Below are 24,990 nucleotides of genomic sequence, written 5' to 3'. Positions count from 1 at the left end.
TGAGAAATGTGTTCAATACAGGAAGCCAAACCAAAGACTTGGGCCAAACATACAGTTAATACCAAAACAGGTGTCTCCAGTCAAGAAAGCAACAATTAAATTATTATGAAATATTTTTTTCATGCATTTATTTGTTAACTTTGTTAGTATAGTTAGTTTGTTAGTCCAAACCAAGAAAACATTTTTTTATAGTGAATGTTAATGAAACATATTGGGAAGACATACGTGTTCATTTATTTTAGGTGAAGACTGTGGTGGGCTGAACTAAGGTGTTATTGCAAAACAGGTTCATGTTTTGCCTGCTGCTGCTGTTTATCTATAGTAGCGAGTGCTGAAAAGAGCTGCAGCCAAGGTCCTAGCTTGATTACATGTATGTCTACACCAGAAATACTCTGTATAGTCCACTGAGCATTGCAGTTTGTTTTTCTAATTTGGTCATGTGTGGCCCAGGCTTTTTTTTTATGCATTTCAAGGGATCCTCAGCAAAATGAGAAAGTACAATGATTGTTGCAATAACATGTTTTCGTTATTAACTACCACTAAATATCTTTTGGTATTGAAACCTGTGAAAAATATATTAAAAAATGTCTGTTTTGGTATGTAGAGTATCTGTTGTACATATGTTTCTTTACATGTTTCATATATACAATATGTACAGGATGGAAGAAGGGGCTGCAGGGCCAAAATGTTACATTTCACAAAGATTGTTTTTATTGCAGAGCTGATGTGTTTAATTGCATTAAATTGTACAGGTGTGCATGTTATTTTGTGCACATCCAATAGATACACATGTTCAGGGTGGTCAGTATATGACCAGTAGCATTACAACTGCTCCTAAATATCATTGTGGGTTGCCAGAAAATCCAAAACCTTTCTCTCTTGTGCTGAAGCCCTTCCACAAGCAACAGTCCTTAACCAGTCCTTTTAAACAGTGCAGAGATTACGTGCATCCACACAGTACAGATGGGTGACAAATGAAAAACCCACATGAAGTGTCTTAGTATGGACTCAGGCCACCACGAGCCTCCAGAACAGCTTCAGTGCTCCTTGCCAAGTCTGTGGAACTCTGTTGGAGGGATGAACACCATTCCTCCACCAGATATTTCCTCATTTATATACACAACCTTTATTTAATCAGATCATCATTGGGATCAAGAGAGACCCGAGTACAGCAGATAGAAAGAAAAACATAGCCAGACATAACTAAAGGACATATAGCATCAGAGACAGTCACAGACATCACTAAGTGGATTTGAAGACGAAAGTTTAAATGATGTAATTTGATGTTATGGAGATGGTGGTGGAGAGCGTTGTCTTACACGTTGGTCCAAAATCTTCCATAGGTGTGAAACTGGGTTGAGATCTGGTGACTGTAAAGGCCGGAGCATCCTATTCACATCATGTTCATACACACCAAACTGTTCGGTGAGCCCTGGTGCACGGAAGCATCTGCATCTGATATGTTTCTCCACTCTTTTATTCAGGTTTCTCCTTTAATTGTTGCCCGTCTTTACATTTTTCTCATGTTGGAAATGGAGGTGACAACAGCATGTTTACCTTTGACATCATAGGTCCTGTTATATTTTTTGAATGGAAAGGAAGGAAGGAAAGACAGAAATTGTACAGCTGTTGGCTTTCACAAACACAGTTGCCAGAAAATTGTTATGGCACAGTACAGGTGAGTGGTTTTGATATTTCCAAGGAAAAGGATGAAGCCTAAGTTGAGTTTGATCAAAACAGCCATTTCTATACGGTCACTGTGTGGTAGCACTAATTTGGGTGGGGAGTGCTTGGGAGCTTGTCAGAGATCCATGCTTCCGAACCCTATTTTGCCAAGCACAAACCTAGTTGGCTTACTTGTTGTTCCCAATGTAAATCTTCCTTAAAAGGTTTTTGTTATTAAGATTAGAGATGGCATGATAACAGATATAACTGTCTCAGTAAAAACAGGGTTTAAGTACTCCGAATGTTTTGTTTTGTTCTGCGCAGAGGAGGCAGTTCATCACTTAACCTAATCCCACACTATTTGGCCGTGTTCCGTCTGGCTGTACCCTGACACATTGGATCAAGAGACACATCAATGTACACTGAGAAATAATTGAAGATAAAAAGAGAAACTATTTTTCACAGCAGTAACAGAATATTTCCAGATGAGATTCTCAGTTATTTTACACGAGCAACAAACAGTCCATGTCTCAACAAATCATATTTTATTGAGTTGTAATAATATAAATATCACTTCCTGTATCCATATTTTGAAGAGGGTTGACTTGTCCTACTTCCAGTTTCTAAATCTTAATAATCAAGCCATAAGGCAGGCCAATGCTACAGCTCTGGAAATGATAATACCCAAAGCTGCAGGCATGCAAATATCTGAAGGAGCGGTCAGTTTGTTGGAGGATGTTTGTTAATATTGGATCATGTGATTTCTGTCCACAAAGACATCAACAGTTACGTTGGTTGACATTCTACATGTATAGAAAATAAACACAGATCATATTAGGAACCTGTAAGGACTATTTTTATTTTGCCATAATTCTGCACTCCTACCTTTTTTTTTTTTTATAATATAACCTGTCAGGTCCTTATCTCAACCTCCTGCAGACTAATGGAGATTCACTGGCTGTTATTTTATACAGCCAGGTGTTATCTGTCCATCATTATCTGAGGCTAGTCATGGCCTACATAGTGTGGAATCAGTTGGGTGTGTCTGTTTGTACCCTAATAACTGCCATGTTTAGTCCTGATACATCAAAGTAAATAACAGTATATCCCCAATTTCCAAGACCAACAGTTCCCAGTTGCCTTTTCTTAACCAGTTCTTATACCGCGAGGTATACCTCTGATATTTTAGTAGGCCTAGATCCTTGAACTAAACTGGTCAGTCTGTGTGACATAGTCTGGAAAGTTATAATCCAAAATATTCCTTTTCATATCACTGTTTCCTAATAATTTTAAAAACCACATACATGCCTATAGTGCAGCTAGGATTTTTTAATGGAGGAACTGATTCTCAATTTGTGATTGATGCTTTCTGAAATGTGAAATGAGTTAAAAAGCAGTACTGCCTGGGGCATCCTGGTGGACTGGAGGTTTAAGACGCTCGCAATATAATTGCAACATCCTCAATTTGAGTATGGCTGGCGAACTTTAATGTGTGTCCCTCCCTCCTTATTTCCTGACAGCTCTCTACTGTATGCTGTCTAAGAAAAAAGACAAAAAATCCCTAAAATAATACTAATAAAAAAAATGAAAGACATATTCAGCACCTAATTCAGTGTCAGTGGAACTGTGCCATGACTTGAGGAGAGACGTTCCTCTATGATGAGGCAGTAGCTAGGAGTTCTAGAAGTAAATAATTATTGATTGAACTGTCCTGGTCAATAGAAAAAATGGATGTGAATTCTGTTTTAGGTTGGGTTTTCTCTTTAGCTAGCCAGCCTGTCCACATATCTGGTTGGCAGAAAGACAGACTGACCGAAAGAAAATTATAGTCTCTGTACATGATTTAACCTCCAAAAATAAACTCTGTTCTATGAAACGCTGCCTGTAAGTCTGCACATTTCCAGCGACTTACCACTTTTTAAAGAGGTTTGACCCCATTTTCAAAAATTTGAGGTGCATTTTGGATCACAGGTAACTAGGAGAAGCACAGACATTTCTCTGAGGGACCTAGAGTTCATTGGGAAAATGTTCCTAAACATGTAAAGGTTAATGCAACGATAAAAACAATACTTTAACTTAATTAAATTGAATATTCAACATTAAAACTATTGCGTGAGAAAACATGAGCAAACCCTCCATTTGGTCACTGATGATCCTGGGTCAGTTGTACAGTGTATGTATCTGCCCTTACAAAAGTTTCACAACATGAACCCTTAGGAGCCTACAGTCCAGTGGTGGTGTGGTGACAGTTCCTCCTTGCACTTTTCTTGGACAGTGCCACTTCTAATCGACTATTGCTACATTCAGTTTAATATATCTGGCTAATATCTGCTTACATAGTGTTACGCTTCCACCTGTCACTTGTTAAAACTGTTGTTAACGTGTGGAACAAGTCATCCTAGAAACGCTTGTATTTAGACAGACGTAGTCTATACTTACATCATACATTTAGAATTTCTTTGTACTGTCTGTAGTAATGTGTATTTCAATTCAAATAAACTAACTACAACTGAAACCTAAAACTAGACATGCACAAATAATAAAAATTAAAACCAAAACTGTGAATGAGGAAATTGATATCCAAAGCAGGCTTTTCTTTAAAGCCTGGTCAAGTGTCCTTTGCTTTTTTTATCTCAAATTTTGTTTAGGAATATGTCAAAATGAGTGTGTCTTGTAAACCCAACTTGGCAAGACGTCTTCAGCTCATGATTGAAATAAAGTCACTATTTCAGTGTATTTAACAAATATGCAACAAAGGTCCCTTGAACTTCAACCAGGAACATTGTGATACATGGCAACGTTTTAGATCCCTAGACCACAATAAGCCCCATATTAGTATTTTAAGACTGGAAGTTCAGGTACCACAAATCCCTAGTCCCCTACTGTCGGCCGCAGGGACGACTGTCATTTGGCAGTATTGTGGCTACAGCTCAATTGCCATGCTTGAAGGCACCTCAGTAGTAGTTACTGTAGGAGGACAGACTTCCTGTCAGATTCCTCAGCAGGGATTGCGGTGCAATCTGCTGACCTTGCTAAGCTACAGGTTATTGCTGTAAGTGAGCAGAGCAGTATCTCATTTGCCTGCTGAACATTCAAACACATCTGCAGCGCAAGCCATTAGCTGATGAATGTAAATGAAGTAAAACCGCCTGTAATATCCTGCCGAAATGAGTCGCTTATTGATGCCTCATTAGGATGCGATAGGAAATGCTAGATTGTTATTGTTAGGGGAAGCTGTGGTTTGGTGGTAGAGCGGGTCGTCTACCAATCAGAAGGTCGGCGGTTCAATCCCAGCTTTCCCCAGCCCACATGGTCAAGACACTGAACCCCAAATTGCTCCCGACTGCCATCGCCATTGGTTTGTCTCCTAAGCCACTTTGTATGAGACACACAAAGACATGAGGGAGACAGAGCTCTTACAACTCATAATCATTTTTGCACATAAATTAACAATACATACACTATAAAACAAATAAACATTCAGAAACAATACTTCTTTGGTTTTTAAAAGTCATATTCCAAAAACAAATAAATCTGACAAGAGCTGTGACACGGTTTACAAAAAATAGTTTGTAAACTTTTGAAGTAAAAGGCTTGGACTGGTCGTCCACCTCAAGGTGTAATTGTCAGTCTTTACAGCTAGTGGGCTGTGAACAGCTAGCTAGTTACCAGCTACAAGTCAGGCTAAAGTCAATTAAGATAGCCTAAAACCGGAGGTTTCCCAAATATGTTTTGGAGCTGCAGAGCTGGCAGCTGCAGGTAGGGTAATCAAAGCAATCAGATCTCAATCAGAATCTCTTGTGATTTTTTTTTTCCGCCACTGAGAAAAGAATCACAATGACTCATAGCTGCTATCTAGCTAACGTTAGTTTTTCACAGTCTGGACCTGAGTTCTGCTGTGAAGAGTAGAAGACGGCATAGTAAGTAACGTTACATAAACAGGGACTTTTTATTTCTTTTCTGTGCTAGCAAACACACCACGCAGCCTTTCAGTAACTATTGTGCTGCAGCCTGAGCTTAATGTTATATGGCTGACTAAAGTACGATAACATAAGTAACTTACCCCTCAGGGGCAACCAGCAGAAACACTGAAAACTTGAATATGACGATATGGTCATCGCCTATATCGCACATTAATTGATACTACAACAAATATTACAATTTTATTTATTTTGATGTGCACATTTGTTGTTTGCTGTCCCTAATTCTAATATGTTTAAAAGTGGTTGCCACTAATGGCAAACAAAAGCCAAGAATTGGTTGACAGTTTCTCAAAATGGTTGCCAATGGCAACCGTTACTGTCGAGCCCACTAATATTAAAGTTTTTGTCAAAGCTTACTCATAGTTAGCATGTAGATTTTTAGCTACAGTCCAAGCCTACTACTACTTCCTACCACTGTAGAGTGGTAGGAAGCAGAATGTTGGCCAGTGCTTATCTCATCGGTCCACATCTTGGTGTTTGCTTAGCCAGAACAGCTAAATTAATCCACCTGTCAATCATCCCATCAACTTGTTCTCTAACCAGCCGATCAGTCACGTGGCTGGCTTTTTGTTTTTTTATAGCCCAGCCAGTTTTTCCACATTTTGAATTACCTCTGCATGATAAGAGCTTCTGGTATGGGGAGGCATTATTACCTCAACTAGAAGCTGTAGGAAAGACCATGCACTATAACATATTGCATAGTTCTCAACTAATTATGACTTATGATTGTAGCCACTCTCACCATTTGAAGCCACAGCAGGTTTTGATTGTGGGCTGCCGTAGACAGTTGGTTCATGCGCTGTGCCACAGGCGTCATACCGTTACCTCTTGGCTAGAAATAGGAAGTTGTGCTTTGCTAGAATGGTCTGTTAATTGTATTGTGACTCATTTAGCTAATTGAAAAAAATAAAGCTAATTGAAGCTAAATTGCTTAATGTTTCCTCCTTCCTTAATGTTAGTCATTGAGCCTTGGCAGTAGAACAGTAGAGCAGGTGTCTGTTGACTGCGCACACAAGTATGATGGAGGTGACGATGACATGATTGTTACACCTCTATATAGCTGCCCTCCTCGTGATCTCTCTATCCTTCCCTCCATCTCTTATCATCATCACACAATCATTGCCCAGCAACACCACTGCCTAGAAATAGTAACCCTTGGAAACCATGAAGGAGGAAGACCACGTCCCTCTCTGTCACTTCGTTGAATGTATGTCAGTTTCTCTTTCTGGCAATCTCATTAGCATCATTCTCTTCTCTTCTCACTCCTCCCCCTCCTTTTCTCTACCACACATGCATACTTACATGTGCTCCCTAACCTCAAGCATCTGAATGCTCATCCTGGCATAAACCCAAGTCTGCAAAATAAGCATTAAATAACAATTTTCTTTACCTCTTGGACACTCTTGGCCTTTCTTAAAAGCTGCTGATTTAAAATTGCAGCACTTTTTACAAACAAAAAACCATTTTGTTTCAAATAGACATTAAAACATTATTTCTCACGCAAGTACAGTATGAGTTTAACATTAAAATAGAAAATTGCAGGTCATCCAGGTCTTTATGTCCTTAAGGCATGCTTGAAGTTTAGCTAACTGGTTAGTTTCATCTGGCTTGATCGATAGATATAATTGGGTATCATCTGCAACACAATGAAAGTTTATGGAGTGTTTCCTAATAATATTGCCTTGAGGAAGCATGTATAAGGTGAATAGAATCGATCAGGTTTTACAGTTGTTTCTAAGGTTCCTGTGTTTGAAGACAAGCCGGTACCGGTTGAAGGCAGGATTTGATGAATTTTTTCTCTAATAGTTAAAATTTTATTATCGATGAAACTCATGAAGTTGTTACTACTGAGGGCTATAGGAATATATGGTTCAATAGAGCTGTGACTCTGTCAGCCTGGCTACAGTGCTGAAAAGAAACCTGGGGTTGTTTCTATTTTCCTCTATTAATGATGAGTAGTAAGCTGCTCTGGCAGTATGGAGGGCTTTCCTATATGTTTTAAGACTATCTTGCCAGACTAAATGAGATTCTTCCAGGTTGTTGGAACGCCATTTCCTTTCAAGTTTTCACGATGTTTGCTTTAATTTGCGGGTTTGGGGGTTATACCATGGAGCTAACGTTCTTTGTTTTATTATCTTCTATTTTAGAGGAGCGATAGAATCGAGGGTCGTTCACAGTCAGCCTGCAGCGCTATCAACAAGATGGTCAATTAGGGAGGGACTGAAATTAGCATAGGAGTCCTCTGTTATATTGAGACATAACATTGAATTAAATGCAGATGGGATCGCTTCTTTGAATCTAGCCACAGCAATATCAGATAGACATTGAGAGTAGGTGTTTTTGCCTAATGGTGTGTAGTCCAGTAATAGGAGTTCAAAAGTTATTAAAAAATGGTCCGATAAAGAAGGATTCTGTGGAAAGACTATTAAATGTTCAATTTCAATGCCATATACCAGAACAAGGTCGAGGGTGTGGTTAAAACAGTGAGTGGCTTCATGTACACTCTGACAGAAGCCAATCGAATCTAATAATGAGATAAACGCAGTACTAAGGTTATCATTTTCAACATCCACATGAATATTGAAATCACCTACAATAATTACTCTATCTGTTTTAAGGACTAAACTTGATAAAAACTCTGAGAATTCAGATAAAAATTCAGAATAAGGACCAGGAGCGCGGTACACTGTAACAAATAGAAGTGGCTGTCGTGTTTTCCAGGTTGGGTGTGAAAGACTAAGAACAAGGCTTTCGAACGAGTTATAATTTAGTTTAGGTTTAGGGTTGATTAATAGGCTTGAGTCGAAGATGGCTGCAACTCCACCTCATCGGTGCCTCGAGGAATATGAGTATTAATATGACTGGGCGGAGTGGATTCATTTAGGCTAACATATTCTTCATGACCCAGCCAGGTTTCAGTAAGACAAAATAAGTCAATATGATACTCTGATAGTAAATCTTTCACTAGTACAGCTTTAGATGACAGAGATCTGATGTTTAAGAGTCCACATTCAATTCTCCTTTTTTGTTGTGCTTTTTCAATAGTGGTAATTTTGTTTAGGTTTGTATGTATAACTCCTCTTGTGTTAACTTTTGATTTTATTTATTTCAGTGGTTGGGGGGGCAGACACCGTCACTAAGGAGTTTTGGGTGGGTAACTGCTCTGGAAGCGCAGAGAAGCGTGTAGGACTGCAACTCTGCCTCCTGGTCTCAACTCTGGGTTGTCATGATTTTGGTCCACTAATAAAATCAGTCAGATTTCTGGATATGAGAGCTGCTCCATCCAAAGTGGGATGAATGCCGTCTCTCCTAATTAGACCAGGTCTTCCCTAGAAAGTCCACCAATTATCTACAAAGCCCACATCGTTTGCTGGACACCACCTCGACAGCCAGCGGCGGAATGAAGACATGCGGCTAAACATGTCATCACTGTTCAGGTTTGGCAGGGGCCCAGAGAAAACTACGGAGTCCGACATTGTCTTTGCATATGTACACACCGACTCAACATTAACTTTAGTGACCTCCAATTGTCGTAATCGGGAGCCGATCCCGGCGACGTGAAAAACAGTCTTACTGCATTTACGTTTATCCTTAGCCAGCAGTTTTAAATAGGATTCAGTGTCGCCCGCTCTGGCCCCAGGAATACATTAGACTATGGTCGTTGGTGTCGCTAACTTCACATTCACTTAAGACGGTGTAGTCCCTCATTCGTCGAGTGTTCTATCGTAGAAAAGGTTTCAGTCGTAGTCATCTGGACACTGTTTTCAGAATCAAGACGTTTCGGCTCCCATCCGGAAGTCATTCTCAATTGTGAAAAAATTGGACGGGAACTGGAAATTTAAGCTAATCTGAGTTACATAAGCCCCGCCCTCAGGAGGGAATCTGCCTGAGTATCTGTTAATAGCTAGTTTCACCTGAAACTGACCTAATAGTTTCAAGATGGCCCAGTGATCAGTAATCAGGCCTATTGTTCTCTGGCTGCATCTACGTCATCACTGTTAAGTGCCTGATTAGCATGTGATTGGCGTGACCAAGGTGATAATACACTCTGATAGACTTTGGGCAGATTAAATCTCAGACCACCATTTCTGTTCAAAGAGGGGTTCTCTTTCTTCACAAAAATGGCTTCCTTGACGCCCCGTTCAAACCAACTCTTCTCTCTACTAAGAATCTTCACCTCGCTGTCTTCAAATGTGCGGTTTCTAGCTTTTAAATGCAAATGCACGGCGCTCTGTAATCCTGAGTTAGCGTGTCGTCTGTGCTGATAAAGTCTTTTGTGAAAGACTCTCTTGCTTGCTGTAATTATACCTCCTGCAGGACATGGGTGACAAAATCTAAAGTCTTTGTTCTGTGCAAAATGCGTTCTAGTTCAGCCAAAACTAGTATAAGACTTCAGCTGTCTGAGTTAGACAAATCAAGTGATCATTTTACAGAAATTCCTCTTTTTGCTACTGTCCCCCTACTAAGCCTGCAACTAATTGTCGATTTTAATCTATCAATGTTTTTTAAATTAATCAGTCAATCGTTCAGTCTATAAAATGTAAGAAAATAGTGAAAAATGCTCATAACTATTTCCCAGAGCTCAAGGTGACATTTTCAGATGTCTTTTTCCAACCAACAGTTTAAAAAAAAAAAAAATCTTTAATTTCTAACAGAGAAAAGCAGCAAATCTTCACATTTGAGAAGCTGAAACCAGAGAATGTTTGGGTTGTTGCTTAAATAAATTACTAAAAACAGTCAGTTATCAAAATGGGTTTCTGTTGATAGACTTATCGTTTCATCTCTACCCCACACTGATTTAGTTTGAAAATACCCACCTTAACTGCTGAAGCCTCATACTGAGCTTTAGAAAGCATCAAGTCATGAAGGACTCTGGATTTCCCCATCTCTTATGTTGGATTTACAGCACATTAGGAAGGGATCTTTTCACGGCCAATACAAACAGGAAAAATAAAATAAAAAATCGAAATATGGACATTTGAGTATTATATTAAGATAGATAAAAATGTGAACCTATCCTTAAAGTGTTTGAGGTATGATTCACCTCTAAAAGCTTAATTTGGTGTGGTATATGTTCCCAGTAACAAATTGTAATACATTGCTGTTTCACTTTTGGTAATCACATTAGGCATACTGAAAATGAAAATGTTCCCTTCCTACACTGCCTAAGGCTGAACACTAAGGTTAAAACAGGCACCAAACCTGTTTTGTGTGTTTCTAATGCTTCTAAGTGTTTGTTTTTTAGCATGTGTCAAGGAAATAACAACTCACTAGTTTTGCATCTGATGACTTCTGAAAATCTGTAGACACACAGCATTTCCACACAAATATTTCATGATGCTATTACAGTTAGTTTTGATTTTATAATTAAATTTGCAGGCATCATCATCTGACTTTGTAATCCAATGATCTACTGCTCAGTTTTTTGTTGTTTGTTTTAATAAAAGCCAGTCATTGAAAATTAAAGAAATGAGTGGTGACACCTCATGACTTAGATGTTATCTTAGTCCATCTGAGTGTTTGTGGATCTGTGACTCTGCAACATTCAGAGCTGAAGTCATAGGCAGAGTAGTGTTTATAATGAGCAGATTCACCAGTGCCCTTTTGGAAAAACAACAGTGGCATCACACATACAAAGAAGCCAGCTGGTCAGTTAGCTCGCTAACAGTTTGTTCAGGTTAACTGAGCTGGCTGGAGCTAGGCTGGAAAAATAGCGCGTAAGCTCCCTGCTGGGGTTGTTTGAACTGGATGAAGACTCCAATATCTCCATATTAAATTTTAATGAATTACACGTATAAGACATTATTAATTGTTGTACATCTGTAACTTCCTGCAAACAGCAGTGTGTCTCTGCGCTGGAGTTCAGAGCTAGGAAAAGTACTGGATTTTATAATCATGTTGCTATGTGTGGTATTTTATTCTCATCATATATGACACCTCTGAAAATTAATCTGGAGTGTGTTCATTCTTGTATGTGTATAATCACTGTTCCAGCCTTGCTGCATCTTTAATGTTGTGTGTTTTTGCTTTTCAGGTGTGGGGAAGTCATGTCTATTACTACAGTTCACAGACAAGAGGTTTCAGCCAGTTCACGACCTCACTATCGGTAAGAGTGCCTGTCCTAAACACACTCAGCAATAAAGCAATGTCATCACTAGAACTATATTCATTTGAATGTATAAAATATCATCATGGTTTAGCATTTACTAATTACACACACGCCTCTTAGAAAGCAGTACAAAATCAGTACAGGCTGAAATGGTAAAGCTAATTAAAAGTAGTTAGCTGCGGCGGGTTGTTAATCAACCTTTATTGCAGTAAAAGATGATAATGTTTCAGAGAAAAGTTGAGCTCACCATAGCCCTAACATTCAGAGCGATCAAATCACATTGAACTCATGGAAAATAGGACAATCACTGCATCCGATGTCTTAAAAATAAGGAGACCAGTCTCATCTTAAAACTGCCTCAGTTACAGTAAATAATTTATTAATAATGATTGTTTTCTCAATCATATGAAATTATAAATGAGATCTGTTAAGATATTCATACTTCTGGTATGCGAAATATGGCAGGCCAGCATGAAAAGGGTAGTGTTACTTGCCATCGGTAACCTATAGCCTATTCTCTGTTTCTGAGGGGTTTTTATTAGCCGTCCATTGTCCAACAATGTGAAAAAGAGATTTTTATAGAAACTAAATAGATTACAGTTGATAAACAGACTTTATAGTCCGCTCATTCCATTTGTGTCTTAAAGGCAAACATTATGCTAGGGGGGGAATAATAAAACAGAATGTTATTAACAACTATTGTGAGATTTCTAAATAACAATTAAAAAGCTTATTACTTTAATTGCTTTATCATTTCAAATGCTGTATGATATTTCTATAATATTCCTACAGAGAAGATAAAAGCATCTGTTAGGACGTCCTAGTAGGCCAGTGGTCACATTCTACATAACAGCATGTCTGTCTTGCCAACCCATCTGTGTGATCTATGTACAATGAAGGACTGAGCTGTAAAGCAACCGCATCAGGAAGACCACACCTGCTCATACATACTATATGAGCAGGTGTGGTCTTCCTACTGCAACAGTATAGAGCCCCACCGAAAAATTGGATGGGCCAATATTATCGTCTGACTTTTTTTAGCTTATATGTCGGCCAGTAACAAAATTGTAGTACAGAAATGTCAAACATATGTTTGAGGTAATGTAGGGGTGCTTTCACACCTGTTTGGTACAGTTGAAACAAACTCTGGTGCGTTTGCCTGTTTGGTTCATTTAGGCTTGTTTGAAAGCGGTCTCTTGAACTCTGGTGCAGACCCCCCCCTTTTCAGGTGGTCTCAGTCCACTTCTGAGCAGACTCTGGTGCACAGGGCTGTGTGAGAGCAGATATGTGATTTTAGCATAAATTCAATAGCTAAACTACTGTTAAACCTGCTGATCATGAGCTGTTAAGAAAACAATCACCCGATCAGTGTAAGTGATGTATAGCCTTACAAATAATGAGATTATTTCAAAACTGTGGAAACATGTAGGCATGGGTTGATTCCCTGATACATCAGAATATGAGAAGGAGTTCAAACAGAAGTGTGTTGTGTTGTTTTTTTGTTTTGGTTTTTTTTTTGCATTTTCCTAATAAAAAGTGAGTGAAATGTTTAGACCAGACAGTAACTATCGCCCTGTGATACTAAGTTACAAAATGCCTCTTTTTTTGGTCTCGTTTCTGTCTGTTCGTCACCGTTTGATATCTCGACTAATAATGCTCATCATCAGTTATTTTTTATGTGAGCTCTTTATGACACCTGAGAAGATAAATAAACTTGTAAGGTTCATTAATAAGCAGCAGGACTTTTTGATTGAGCCAGTTCCTAATTCACATTATTCTGTGTGTGTGTGTGTGTGTGTGTGTCTAGGTGTGGAGTTCGGAGCGAGAATGATCACTATAGATGGCAAACAGATCAAACTGCAGATCTGGGATACGGTAATATATCTATTGTATATTTTTTTTAAATGAGGCTTCCCTTATTGTGGTAGTATATTCATGACTTTGTAAAAATGCCTGAATAATATCCACCGTCTCATAATCATCTTAATAAGCTACACTTAACTTGACAGTTCATGCACTATTACTTATATTATTACATTGTATTATTTTACCGTACATACTTATCAACCTCTAAATACATTTGGTACTTTCACTTATTTTTGCTTTTATACTTATATCCACTTTGTTCTTAATTTATCTTAGCTGTATTATAGTGTATTATATTCTGATTTGCTTAGTGCTTCTATTCCTGTGCGCACTGACGTGACAGTGAGCAGCTGTAACAAAAGTTTCCCCTCGGGGATCAATAAAGTATTTCTGATTCTGATAAATCATAAATTAATGACCTAAATGCAAGGCTGTAAATGTATGGAAGTCTCTGAAATGCAGGCATTAGTCTTAAACTTTAACCTGTGATTCTGTAATAACACATTTATTAAAAAAGCTTTATTTTGATGTAAATAGGAATCTGAAAAAGTCTTCAGAAAGTTCATTTTGATTAGTGAATCTGAGTGAATTTTAATATGAATATTTGAGCTTGGAATACATGTTTACATGCTCTGATAAACACGGGGTCTGGAGTGAATTCAGGACTTAGATGTGGGTTATAAAAACAGTATACTCTGAGCTCTGTTAGATGACAAAAAGGCTTACTGATAAACGTACTCATTTTGGCAACATTTTTCTGATAAAGCCCAGTTGAAGAGAGAAATATAGCTTTTTGTATTTTATCTAATCAGTTTTTAGTATTTGATAAATAACATGTTTGATGAATAATTATGATGAATTCTTATATAAAAACTCATTTTTGAGTGACGTAACCTCTCTTAGCACCATGGTTGTCTTTCCCTACCTCCTTATGAATTCTGTATTACAGAATGGCGTCATCGCCATTTTCTTACAGGTCAAGGAAAGGTGGTGAGGAAAACGGAGAGTCTGTCCCAATACCCACACTTGCGGTATTTGCTTTTAATCAAGTGCCTACTTACGTGACGTGTTTCCGGTAACTGCCCGCGTGCCTGACTGGGAAACATGGGCTTAATGAGAACATCCTGTCCCTAACACAAAATACATGGCTCAGTCAAGTTTAGATGCTTTGTTGGCTTTATTTTATTTCCACATAATGAACCAATAAGTAGGATCAAGTGTACAGCATTACTGTTACAATCAGATGACAGTAAGGGAAGTTTAGGCAAGGAAGGTTCTGCTGTAACTGCGTCGTGTTTGAACGTTGATGATAATATTCGGGCTGAATTAAGCATGCCATAAACTTTAACTCCTTCATGTCTGTTGATCATCTGTCCTAAAACTAGCTTATAGGTGCAAAACCACCAACAGCTGGACTAGTGTGGCGCAGTAGACCGTGGTGAATTGTGGGATACACTTAGCTCTGAATACCACTTTCAAAGAGGTATTAGGAAAAGTGTGCATCCAGTGTGAGTTAAGTGTACTTTGTGTTGCCATGTTTCAGAAATGGGTAACAATTGCCTATTACCTGCAGACACTTAAACACACCTAATTGCTCAAAACCGCAAATGTGGGTGTCAGAACATTCGATCCTTTTTCCAGGTCTGTCCCAACTACTGGGTCAGTGCACTATGGTTTCCTGTACATGCAGTAAACCAGTTGACCAGCAGGTGGAGTTAGAGCTCCATGGAAAAACACAGTGAGAGGGACAGTGAGAGGGGCAGTGAGAGGGGCAGTGAGAGGAGGAGGCCTACAACAGTGATGCCAGTCCGGCTTCTCAAAACTCAGACTACTGCAGGTTTTCTATCCTACCAGCTTGTTAATTGTCTTCACCTGGTTGTCCAGGTGTTATATTGTCCCTAATTAGATGGTCAAAATGAAAACCAGAAGGACTCAATGACTGTTATTTGCTTATTGGACTTTTGCATTACACCACCACCACCACCAAATGGCTAGAGAAACCAGTGGAATAATTGTGTAAGCTGCACATGCTATATGAATAAGTGTGTGTCCATGTATGTGTGCTTCTGCACACAAGCATGTAGGCCAGATGGCAGACAGACACAGTGTTCCCTCTCTTTCACCCTTATTTATCATTTATTCACTAATAGCATTACTGACTGGTTGACTGCTCCCTGAATGCCTGACTGTTCTAGTGGCCATCTAACTGGCTGTTTGGTTCCCGGACTGGTCCTCTGGCTGACTGGTTGAATGCCCATCTGAACAGGTGTCTAGCTGTCTAACTAACTGGCTCAGTGACTGAATGACTAGTTCACTGACTCAGTGACCGACTGCTTCATTGACCAACAGACTGGGTTCCTTGGTGACAAACTGGCAGCCGACTGACTGTGTTTCTGACTGACTGCCTGGTTTTTCAGATGAGGTCAGAGCAGTGCAGGGCTGCAGCTGCTAGGATAGAGTGCTGTTTTTGTTTTCTACTCTGGCCTGGACGAAACACAGACAACATTGTTACTGTACATCGAATGGAGACAGAGGATGAATAGACATGGCAGGGGGGTGGTAAGAATGCTGGATGGTGAAAGGAGTGATGGAAAGAGGGTAGGCCCAGAGATTCATAGAGAAAGAATTAAGAGATAAGTGATGCAAGGAAGAGACAGTGGAGGTGAAACAATGGGGGATAATACTTGAAGGGGGAGTGAACGAACAAGGTGACCTGTATATATGACATACAATAAATGCTACAGGATTAATCCATATGACACCACAGCTAATGTGACCTTCCATGTTGTTCATAAATAGGGAAACTGGGAGGTTAGACACACAAGCAGAGAGAAAGAAAGGGATTGTTGCAGATAAAGAAAGAGAGAACTCCATTGTAACTAATGACAGGCTCTGCTCTGTCCTGCCTTTACCCCAGCTGACTGAAAACTGGGATCCGGACTATGCTAAAGAATCAGGACTGGTGCTTAACATGTATGGGACTAGACTACATAAACAGGACTCATAGAAAACCAGGACTGGTGGGAGGATGACCTGTAGGACTGTAAAATTAGGCCTGTAAAGCCAGAGTCAAACTCCAGCAGGATCAGGGCTGTTCGAAAAGCAAAGGCTCAGCAGTTGTCTGTGGTCATTTCAATTATTCAAATTTCAATTTCTGTTTATTAATATATGTATGTATTTCTGCAGGCTGGTCAGGAGTCGTTCCGGTCCATCACCAGGTCTTACTACAGAGGAGCAGCAGGAGCACTGCTAGTCTATGACATCACAAGGTAACAAAACCAATCAGACGGAGCCCTGCACACTCTTTAGCCAAGCCGACAAGAGCTTAAAAACTCAAAGATACCCGGCTCTGCGCGCGCTGTGAGGCTGTGAGGCTGTACTTAGGCACAGCGGGCCATTAAACTAAATACTAACTAACTAAATATTGAGCAGGTATAATGTTTACCATGTTCTCATCTTAGTTTAGCATGTTAGCATGCTAACATCTGCTAAGTAGCACTAAACTCAAAGTACAGCTGAGGTTGGTGGGAATGGGATTAGTTTTGCAGGTATTTGGTCATAAACCAAAAGTGTTGGACAAAATAAAATGACCTGATGATGGCACTACTTGATTACAATTCATCCTGACAGGCATGAATGTGCGAACCTAATTATATGGCAATCCATTCGATAGTTGTTGAGAAATTCATGGTGAGGAAAAGTCAGGGGATTACTAAAAGTCATTATGATTCATCCTCTGAGAACCATGAATGTCTGCACCAAATTCCATGGCAATCCATCTAATAGTTGAGATATTTCACTAAAAATGTCAAACCGCTGGTGGCTGATGGCTAGAGGAAAAGTCAGGGGATCACCAAAGACGTCAGGATTCATCGTCTGGGCTCTGTGAATGTCTGTACAATTCATGTTCAATTTCATGTTGAGATCATTCACTCTGGACCAAAGTGGTGGACTGACTGACCGACAGACAGGCCGACATTGCCATCCCTAGTGCTGTGCCGCAAGCAAGGCTGATTTAAAAACTACCTGGGGAAATAATCTTCACTGGTGGTTTAAGCCTTGAACTCTCGCTTAGTAGGTAGCTTGACATTTAGGCCTCATTTACACTTTCATTTCAAGTGTCTCGTATCCAGATAAAATCCAGATGAGATATAAGACACTTTCATTTATACTTAGCCACATATGTGCATCTCTGCTGGCCAGATCACAAATCTGATTGCAGTCCATCTTTGTTTTCCTGGCTACATGTAAATCTGTCCTCCTCCAGTCCAAAAGGAGGTGGTAATGCACCTGAAGCAAACGCCACAAGAAGAATAACTTCTGCACTTTAGCTGTTTAGTTACAACAATAACAGTTTAGCTAGCCTTAGCTAACAACTATCCGTAAGCTAACACAAACACATGAAGGAATCATACTTATGTGAGACAAATGTTTTATTGTCTTTACAGGCTCTAACTCACGCTGCTCCCTCACCTCGGCCTCTCACGATAACGGCTTTTTTGAACGATATATTGTCCCAGCAATAGTTATGATAAAAGATATTATTGTCATTTTAAGGGCATTTGCATCTCATTCATATGCATAAAACAGGTTGTGTCAGTTGCAGCAAGGGAGAGATATAGAAATCTTTAGCCAAATAATCGCAAACTCACTACAGGGACATTGTATATTTAAAGTAAAGTTTTTTAAAAATCTACAAAGGGAGGGAGAAGATCAAACGAACTCAAGCCCAAACCTGCGGCCCACACGCTGCACCTACTGACTGACTGACTGTCTGACTGACTGTCTGACTGACTGTCTGCACACGGCACGAGGAGAGACGAGAGCCAAGAGCCGAGGACTGCGATTACTCTGAGCAGCATGCATGGGAATGAATTACAGTATATGAATATATTTCTCTCCTTTTCCCTGATGGTCTGAATAGGTTGCTAAATTTGTCGCTAGTCGCTTTTTAGAAATTAAGTGGCTAAAAGGGTCTGAAAAGTCGCTAAATTCAGCGAGAAAGTCGCCAAGTTGGTAACACTGTGTGGTGAAGCTGCCTGAGCCCCGTCCACTGTGACACTCCTCACAGAGGACAGAAGATGAGAGGACAGAAGCTGCGCTACCAGAAATGACAGCAAAACATGTCTCAGCATAGTTTTTTCTGTTCATTCGGCTCAGGAGACCGAGGGTAATATCAGTGTAATTTTAGTGTAACTTCAGCTGCCTTTACCACAAGGACAGAAGAGAGAAACCATGGATGTATTCAGAAAATCAGACAGTAAGTTGCTATTTCCACAGACTGCTTACTGACACCACCTGCAGAGCTGGTTTGAACAATCAGATTTCAATCCATCTTGAATGCTTCTTGGATGCATTTACACTTCATTACACTGCTCTTTTGAGATCGGATAGCTCTCTGATCTGCCCGACACATGAAGTGACTACGTGTAAATGGATTATTAGCTGCCTCTCTTCTCAAACCCCACTGCTGCTGAGGTTCTTAGTTCTGACCTGACATAGTGGACATTACAACCTCCAGAGGCCACAAGAGGGACTTTTAGACTTTGAGGACTGTAAACTAGAACAATGCCAGTGCTAATTTTCATCAACTGAAAACTTTCCTGATCTGCAACAATGTTGTTTTAACTGTGGCAAATGATCAAAATATCAGTAGCTTATAGCCCAGAGTCTGTTAGTGTCAGCTGTGCTGTCCAAGTGTTTTATTTCTGTAATTGACATTATTATTTTCAACCCTGGGTGTATTTTTATATCTCTGCACAGGTCACAATTGTACTGCATTAGTCATCACCCTGTGGATTTATATTATTCAGTATTTTGGATTATATAAAAAATGAAAATTCAACTGTTTGAGTGCCCGGGTGGCCGAGGGGTTTAAGGCCCCCCACCATGAACCACAACGTCCTGGATTGAATCTGGCTGGGTGTCTTTGTTGTGTCATTCCCCGTTTCTGTCTTCTCTTGTTTCCTGACATCTCTATACTGTTAACTCTCTAATAAAAGTATAAAATGCCCCCCAAAAAATTCTTAAAGCAAAGTATATGAAACTGTTAATGCATGTTCAGATATGTGAAGATCACCCAAACTGCGACAAACACATCCACATTTGTCAACATTAAAAACAAAGCAATTGTTATTGAGGCCAATATATATGCTTCAAGCTAATTTACAGAAGTGGAAGTGCATTTTTCTGTTCAGATCTACTTAGGAAGAGCATTCAATAAAAAAAATGCTGGTAGGGTCAAATCTGAATTCTCATGGTAGGTAGAACGGGCGATGAGGTGTTTTTGTAAGTTTAAGTGGTTGTCAACATTGCAAGAGGAAGGACATCATTCACTATTTTACAAGGTTTTATCAATGTGAAACTACACTGAAACTAGATTCTGTACTTGTTTTAACAGAAGGGACACCTTCAACCACTTGACGACCTGGTTAGAGGACGCTCGCCAACATTCCAACTCCAATATGGTCATCATGCTCATTGGCAACAAGAGGTAAGATCCTTTATGCTGCAAGATACACAGTGATGGTTAAATCCTGTCCTACGTCAGACTGGACCATGTGAAACTCCATTGAAACAATGTGTAGCAACCATCAGTGGTGTTTAAGAGCATTGTGCTGTATAACAATGGTTTGTTTTAACATTTGTCTGAGCAAGCTGGGATGCTGCTATGCCTGGGCCTGGTCCGAACCTTACACTATAGCTTGTGTTCAGAGTTTAATAAATCAAACTCTTCCACACTAATTTAAGTTAAATACATGATCTAGTCCGATTTAAATGAGGAACTCAGATCTGCAACAAACCTGTGCTAGTTATTCACAATACTTTTGGCTCACTCTGTACCTGAGGTTACATAATATAGAACTGCGTAAGATAAAGTTATGTCAGAAGAGTGCTATTGATAAAATGGCAGACACCTTGAGACTAATTCTACTATGGTATGTATTCTACGTACTCTTGTCAAATGTAAATGAGTAAGTTCACTTCTGCAACAAACATCAGCTGGTTAGTGACAACACTGACAGCTAACACGATACCCGAGGTTACATAACAGCATTACGTAAGAAAAATTATATGTGTGTTTGTGTGTGTTTTTAGTGACCTGGAGTCAAGGAGAGAGGTGAAGAAAGAGGAAGGTGAAGCATTTGCCAGAGAACATGGCCTCATATTCATGGAGACCTCAGCCAAGACTGCCTCTAATGTAGAGGAGGTAATAATCAACACACACACACACACACACAGTATCTACACATAGATATACCCATGCACACATTCATTTCTACCTTGATTCAGGCTACATTTTAAAAGTGACATATTGTTTGGCGTTAACATAAAGAATAATAAGTGAAGTACCAGAAAATTACACAAAAGTATTTTAGCATCAGTTCACTAATTTACAGCTCACCTGAAATTCACAAGGCTGTAAACTGTCTGAAATACTGTATATACTACTCCTTACTGGTCAACACTAATGCTAACCGCTTTTTCAATTCAATTTATTTATTCAGCGCCAATTCATAACAGAAGTTATCTCATTGCACTTTTCCTATAGAGCAGGTCTAGACCGTACTCTTTATAATATTATTTACAGAGACCCAACAAATCCCACCATGAGCAAGCACTTGGCGACAGCGGCAAGGAAAAACTTCCTTTAAGAGGCAGAAACCTCGAGCAGAACCAGACTCAATGGTGGGCGGCCATCCGCCGCTGCCGTGTTAGGTTTTGAGAGAGAGGTTTGGAGAGATAAATCTTTAAATATATAAATCTTTTCTTGTAAGAATTTCACACACATTATCTGCTATTTCACAGATATCAGTGCTGCCTGTAAACATCTGTAGCTGAAGCTAGTCCTCTATTTGTTTGGAACACAATGCAAGCATAAACTTTCTTCACTGAAGACTATGATAAATCTTTGAATATGTCATGGTTTATGTCAGATGTGTTCACTATCACCAAGCCTTTAGCAGGCTGCAATGATGTTTCACCATTAGCACATTGTTAAACAGCATCATAGGTACTAGGATTAGACCCATATATTGGCTTATACTAGCTGTGTATTACAAATCACACTTAGTCTAATTAGTGTCATCCGCCTCTGAAATGATTCAATTTGCGCTGTAATTTTAACTGGATTTGATGAACATCTAATTTCATTCAGTATCACTTATCATGTGCATTGGAGTGTTTACGTTTAGCCAAAGGTGCACTGGCCGATGTGTCAATCACAGGCCATGCCTACGGCTCCTCAGTGATCTGCATGATTCTCCTGCAGTGAGACTTAAAGCCCAATTTTTATTTATCACTCTTGGCTGTATATTTTGATACTCCTAGATTTCACGGTTAGCACAAATATATTCAGTCAGTCTGTGTGACATTGAGCACATCATAACTGTGGGAGCAGTAGTGACCTTAAGGTTTCCTGGCCCCTTCCTCCAGGGCTGTAGCCAGGACTTTAGAAATACTGAGGTCATGAGTCCCAACTCCTGCAGCAAACTGCAACCCTCTCATATATTTTTGACTAGCCACCAAAAAAGTCACGATTAATAACATTTTTTTCCACATTTAATTATTATTCTAAAAACTAAATCCCTTTCTTTAAATTTAGCTTTGCGTAAAATAAATAAACAAATGGCTCTATGGATGGCAATGTCAGTCCACCATTTTGGTCTAGATTGAAATATCTCAACAATTATTAGATGGATTGCCATGAAATTTTGTACAGACATTCACAGTCCCCAGAGGGATGAATCCTACGGATTCCCTGACTTTTCCTCTAGTGCCACTATCAGGTCAAATTTCAATTTATCCAATACTGATTAGCAAATGTTAGCATACTAACACACTGAACTAAGATGGTGAACATAGTAAACATTATACCAAGTAACATCAGCATGTTAGCATTAACCTCAAAGCACTCATTAAGCCCAAAAATATATCAGCCTTAAAAAGATCCTAAATTTGGGGCGCCCAGAAGCTCACCTGGTGGAGCGCATGCCCCATGTACCGCAGCAACCTGGGTTTGAATCCGACCCACTGCCATTTCTGTGTTCCATCCCCCCCCTCTCTCTCTCCCACATTTCCTGTCTCTCTTAAGTTGTCACTATCAAATAAAGGCAAAAATGCCTTAAAAAAATAAGATCCTAAATTTATCAGAAATCAGACCCTGTTTTTGATACTATTTATAGTCAGCATTTTCTGCAATAGTCTTTCAGTGTATTTAGATTCAGTAATTACCTCTATATATTTTTATTGGTGGTGGTGTCCGCCATTCCCACACTGGATTCACAGGAAAACATTGAAAAAAAAAGGACAAAAAACAAGATGGAAACTCTTCCTCAAGTTGCTAAAACCCCAAATTCCCAGAAAGAATACAGAGGACATGACTTTGGCGTCCTCAACGGTAGCTACAGCCCTGCCTTCCTCATTACCACCACTGAGGTGCTCTCTGTCATTGTGGAAACTGAATGATTAACCAACAGCAACACACAATAACATTAGCCTAAAATCAGAAACCCGATTGTTGCTCGGTGAGTATTATGAATGAAATATTAGTCAGTGAACATTAAAAGATAAATGCCGCAGTCTTGAATGGTGAACAGTGTTGTGATGAACAATACAAATCAATCTTATTTGTTAGCTTTCACTATCTTACCTATTGTAGTTTAATGTTCTTCTTTGTATGTATGCAGTCTAAATGCTTCCCCTGAGTGGAGAAAACCTCCTGTTGGCTTGACTTCACCTTGCCAGCTTCACATTAGCATCATGAAGCACAGTTAGCACACTGCTCCGCCCCTTGCAGAGACACACCCCTGGTGGTGTTGTGTGTAATGAATGCATGGCGTTGTCCTCAGGGACCCCTTTCTCACTTATCCAATCACATAAATAATCCCATCCTACACGGCACAGCATGCCAGCCAGGGGCACTGCAGAGTGTGTATGTGTGTGTTTGTTTACATTGATTTTTTTCTACCCTCTCTTGCCTGGCCTATATCATGCAAACACACACACTCACACCTCCGTCGAGGAGAGCTCTCTCTGGGGTTAAGATGGGGGGTGGGGTTTGTGCGCGCGCACGTGTGTGTGTGTGTGTGTGTGTGTGTGTGTGGTATGATTAATTTGTCTCATTAGTGTCCTCTGAATCCTCCTGATACCGCTCCTCTCCGCACTTCCCTTCATCTCTCCTCACTCCATCCCTCGACGTCCATCATTTGCTCTTTACCTCCCTCCCATCCTCCTTCACCTCCCCCTTCCCACTCTCCAGCCATTTCTTCCTCCCCCTCCCCCAACGTGTCTTCCTCGTCTTTCTCCTCCATGTCTTCCTGCCCTCTTCCATTAATTTCTTCCTCCCCTCCTCCTCCCTCTGCTCCATCATCTCCTTTTCTCTCTCCAGCAGTATATCACCCAGTTATAGTTCATGCATATTCATGAACTTCCATCCTTCCTCCTCTCAGCGACATCCAGCAGCCAATCAGAGAAAGAGAGAGAGAGAGTCTACTTTGTCACTTTTATTTTTCTCTCAACCCTCCTTCTCTGTTACTTCTCCTCAGTTTTCTGTTTCCTCCTTTCATTTTCTCCCCTGTTTTTACAAACCACACAACTCTGAATTCAATTTTTCCAAGAAATTCAAGAAAATTAAGTGTAGAGAGATGTAAAGGAACAAGAGATGTAATGATGTGTTGAAGGAAGGAAAGATGACAGGAGTGAACAGGACGGAGTGCACCAGGGAGCACCCTTGGGCTCCTCAGTCTATTTTAGACTGGGTGTCAGTCAGATAGAAGTTCAGGACATATATTTTCAGTTCTTTAAAGACTCTGTTGAAGGAACACACTTCTTTTTGGCCTGATAAAGTTGCGTGTGGAGGCAGTTGGTAGTGGTGTTTCATTGTTCCTTCATAAACCGAAATATGCGTGATCTGAGTTGATGTCAGATTTCTCGTTTATCCCAGTTGCTCTCCGGTTGAGACCCTCGAGACACAAACACTAAGAGCCTGTCCCTGGAGACAAATGCATCGATACCACAGTCACAAGCTAGTCGCTCAGGGACCATAATTCCACTTTATTCTAACATCTTTGATCCTCACACTGCTGTCAGTAAGCTGTGTGTGTGTCTAGAAGAAGCAAATCTGCTCGGAAGGGTTTCTGCTTCGTCTAACAAGGTCTTCAATCATATCACCTAAACTTCTAAAAGCTCTGGAAGGGCTTAGATAGTGTTCAGTGAAGAATTTTACTTCTTAAAATAGTCATCTTGAGCTCTTTAAGTCTCAACAAAACAGCATTTTTAAAGAATCTTCCTTCCTTAATGTGTTTCCTATTGAAACCGAATACTGGGACAGGACAAAATAACCCAATGTGTTATACTGAGGGAGAA

At 39.8% G+C, this 24,990-nt stretch overlaps 1 protein-coding gene and 1 long non-coding RNA gene across 2 annotated transcripts in view; both read left to right on the top strand.

The window, feature by feature from the left end:
• The window catches only part of rab2a (RAB2A, member RAS oncogene family), a 33,648-nt gene that overhangs the window by 1,092 nt on the left and 7,566 nt on the right, over positions 1-24,990 (top strand). Inside the window, exons 2-6 of the mRNA XM_044218797.1 lie at positions 11,683-11,754; positions 13,565-13,632; positions 16,810-16,892; positions 20,024-20,116; positions 20,722-20,833. Coding sequence (XP_044074732.1) covers positions 11,683-11,754; positions 13,565-13,632; positions 16,810-16,892; positions 20,024-20,116; positions 20,722-20,833 — 428 coding nt within the window. The remainder of the gene's footprint in view (positions 1-11,682; positions 11,755-13,564; positions 13,633-16,809; positions 16,893-20,023; positions 20,117-20,721; positions 20,834-24,990) is intronic.
• LOC122886502 lies at positions 1,373-4,181 on the top strand. Its single transcript, XR_006380377.1, has 3 exons — positions 1,373-1,484; positions 1,572-1,678; positions 1,990-4,181. It is a non-coding gene; the product is annotated as an uncharacterized LOC122886502 (long non-coding RNA).

This window comes from Siniperca chuatsi, linkage group LG13 (assembly GCF_020085105.1).
Source record: "Siniperca chuatsi isolate FFG_IHB_CAS linkage group LG13, ASM2008510v1, whole genome shotgun sequence".
In the NCBI taxonomy this organism is placed as follows: Eukaryota; Metazoa; Chordata; class Actinopteri; order Centrarchiformes; family Sinipercidae; genus Siniperca; species Siniperca chuatsi.
This window is presented reverse-complemented; position numbering and strand designations above follow the sequence as displayed.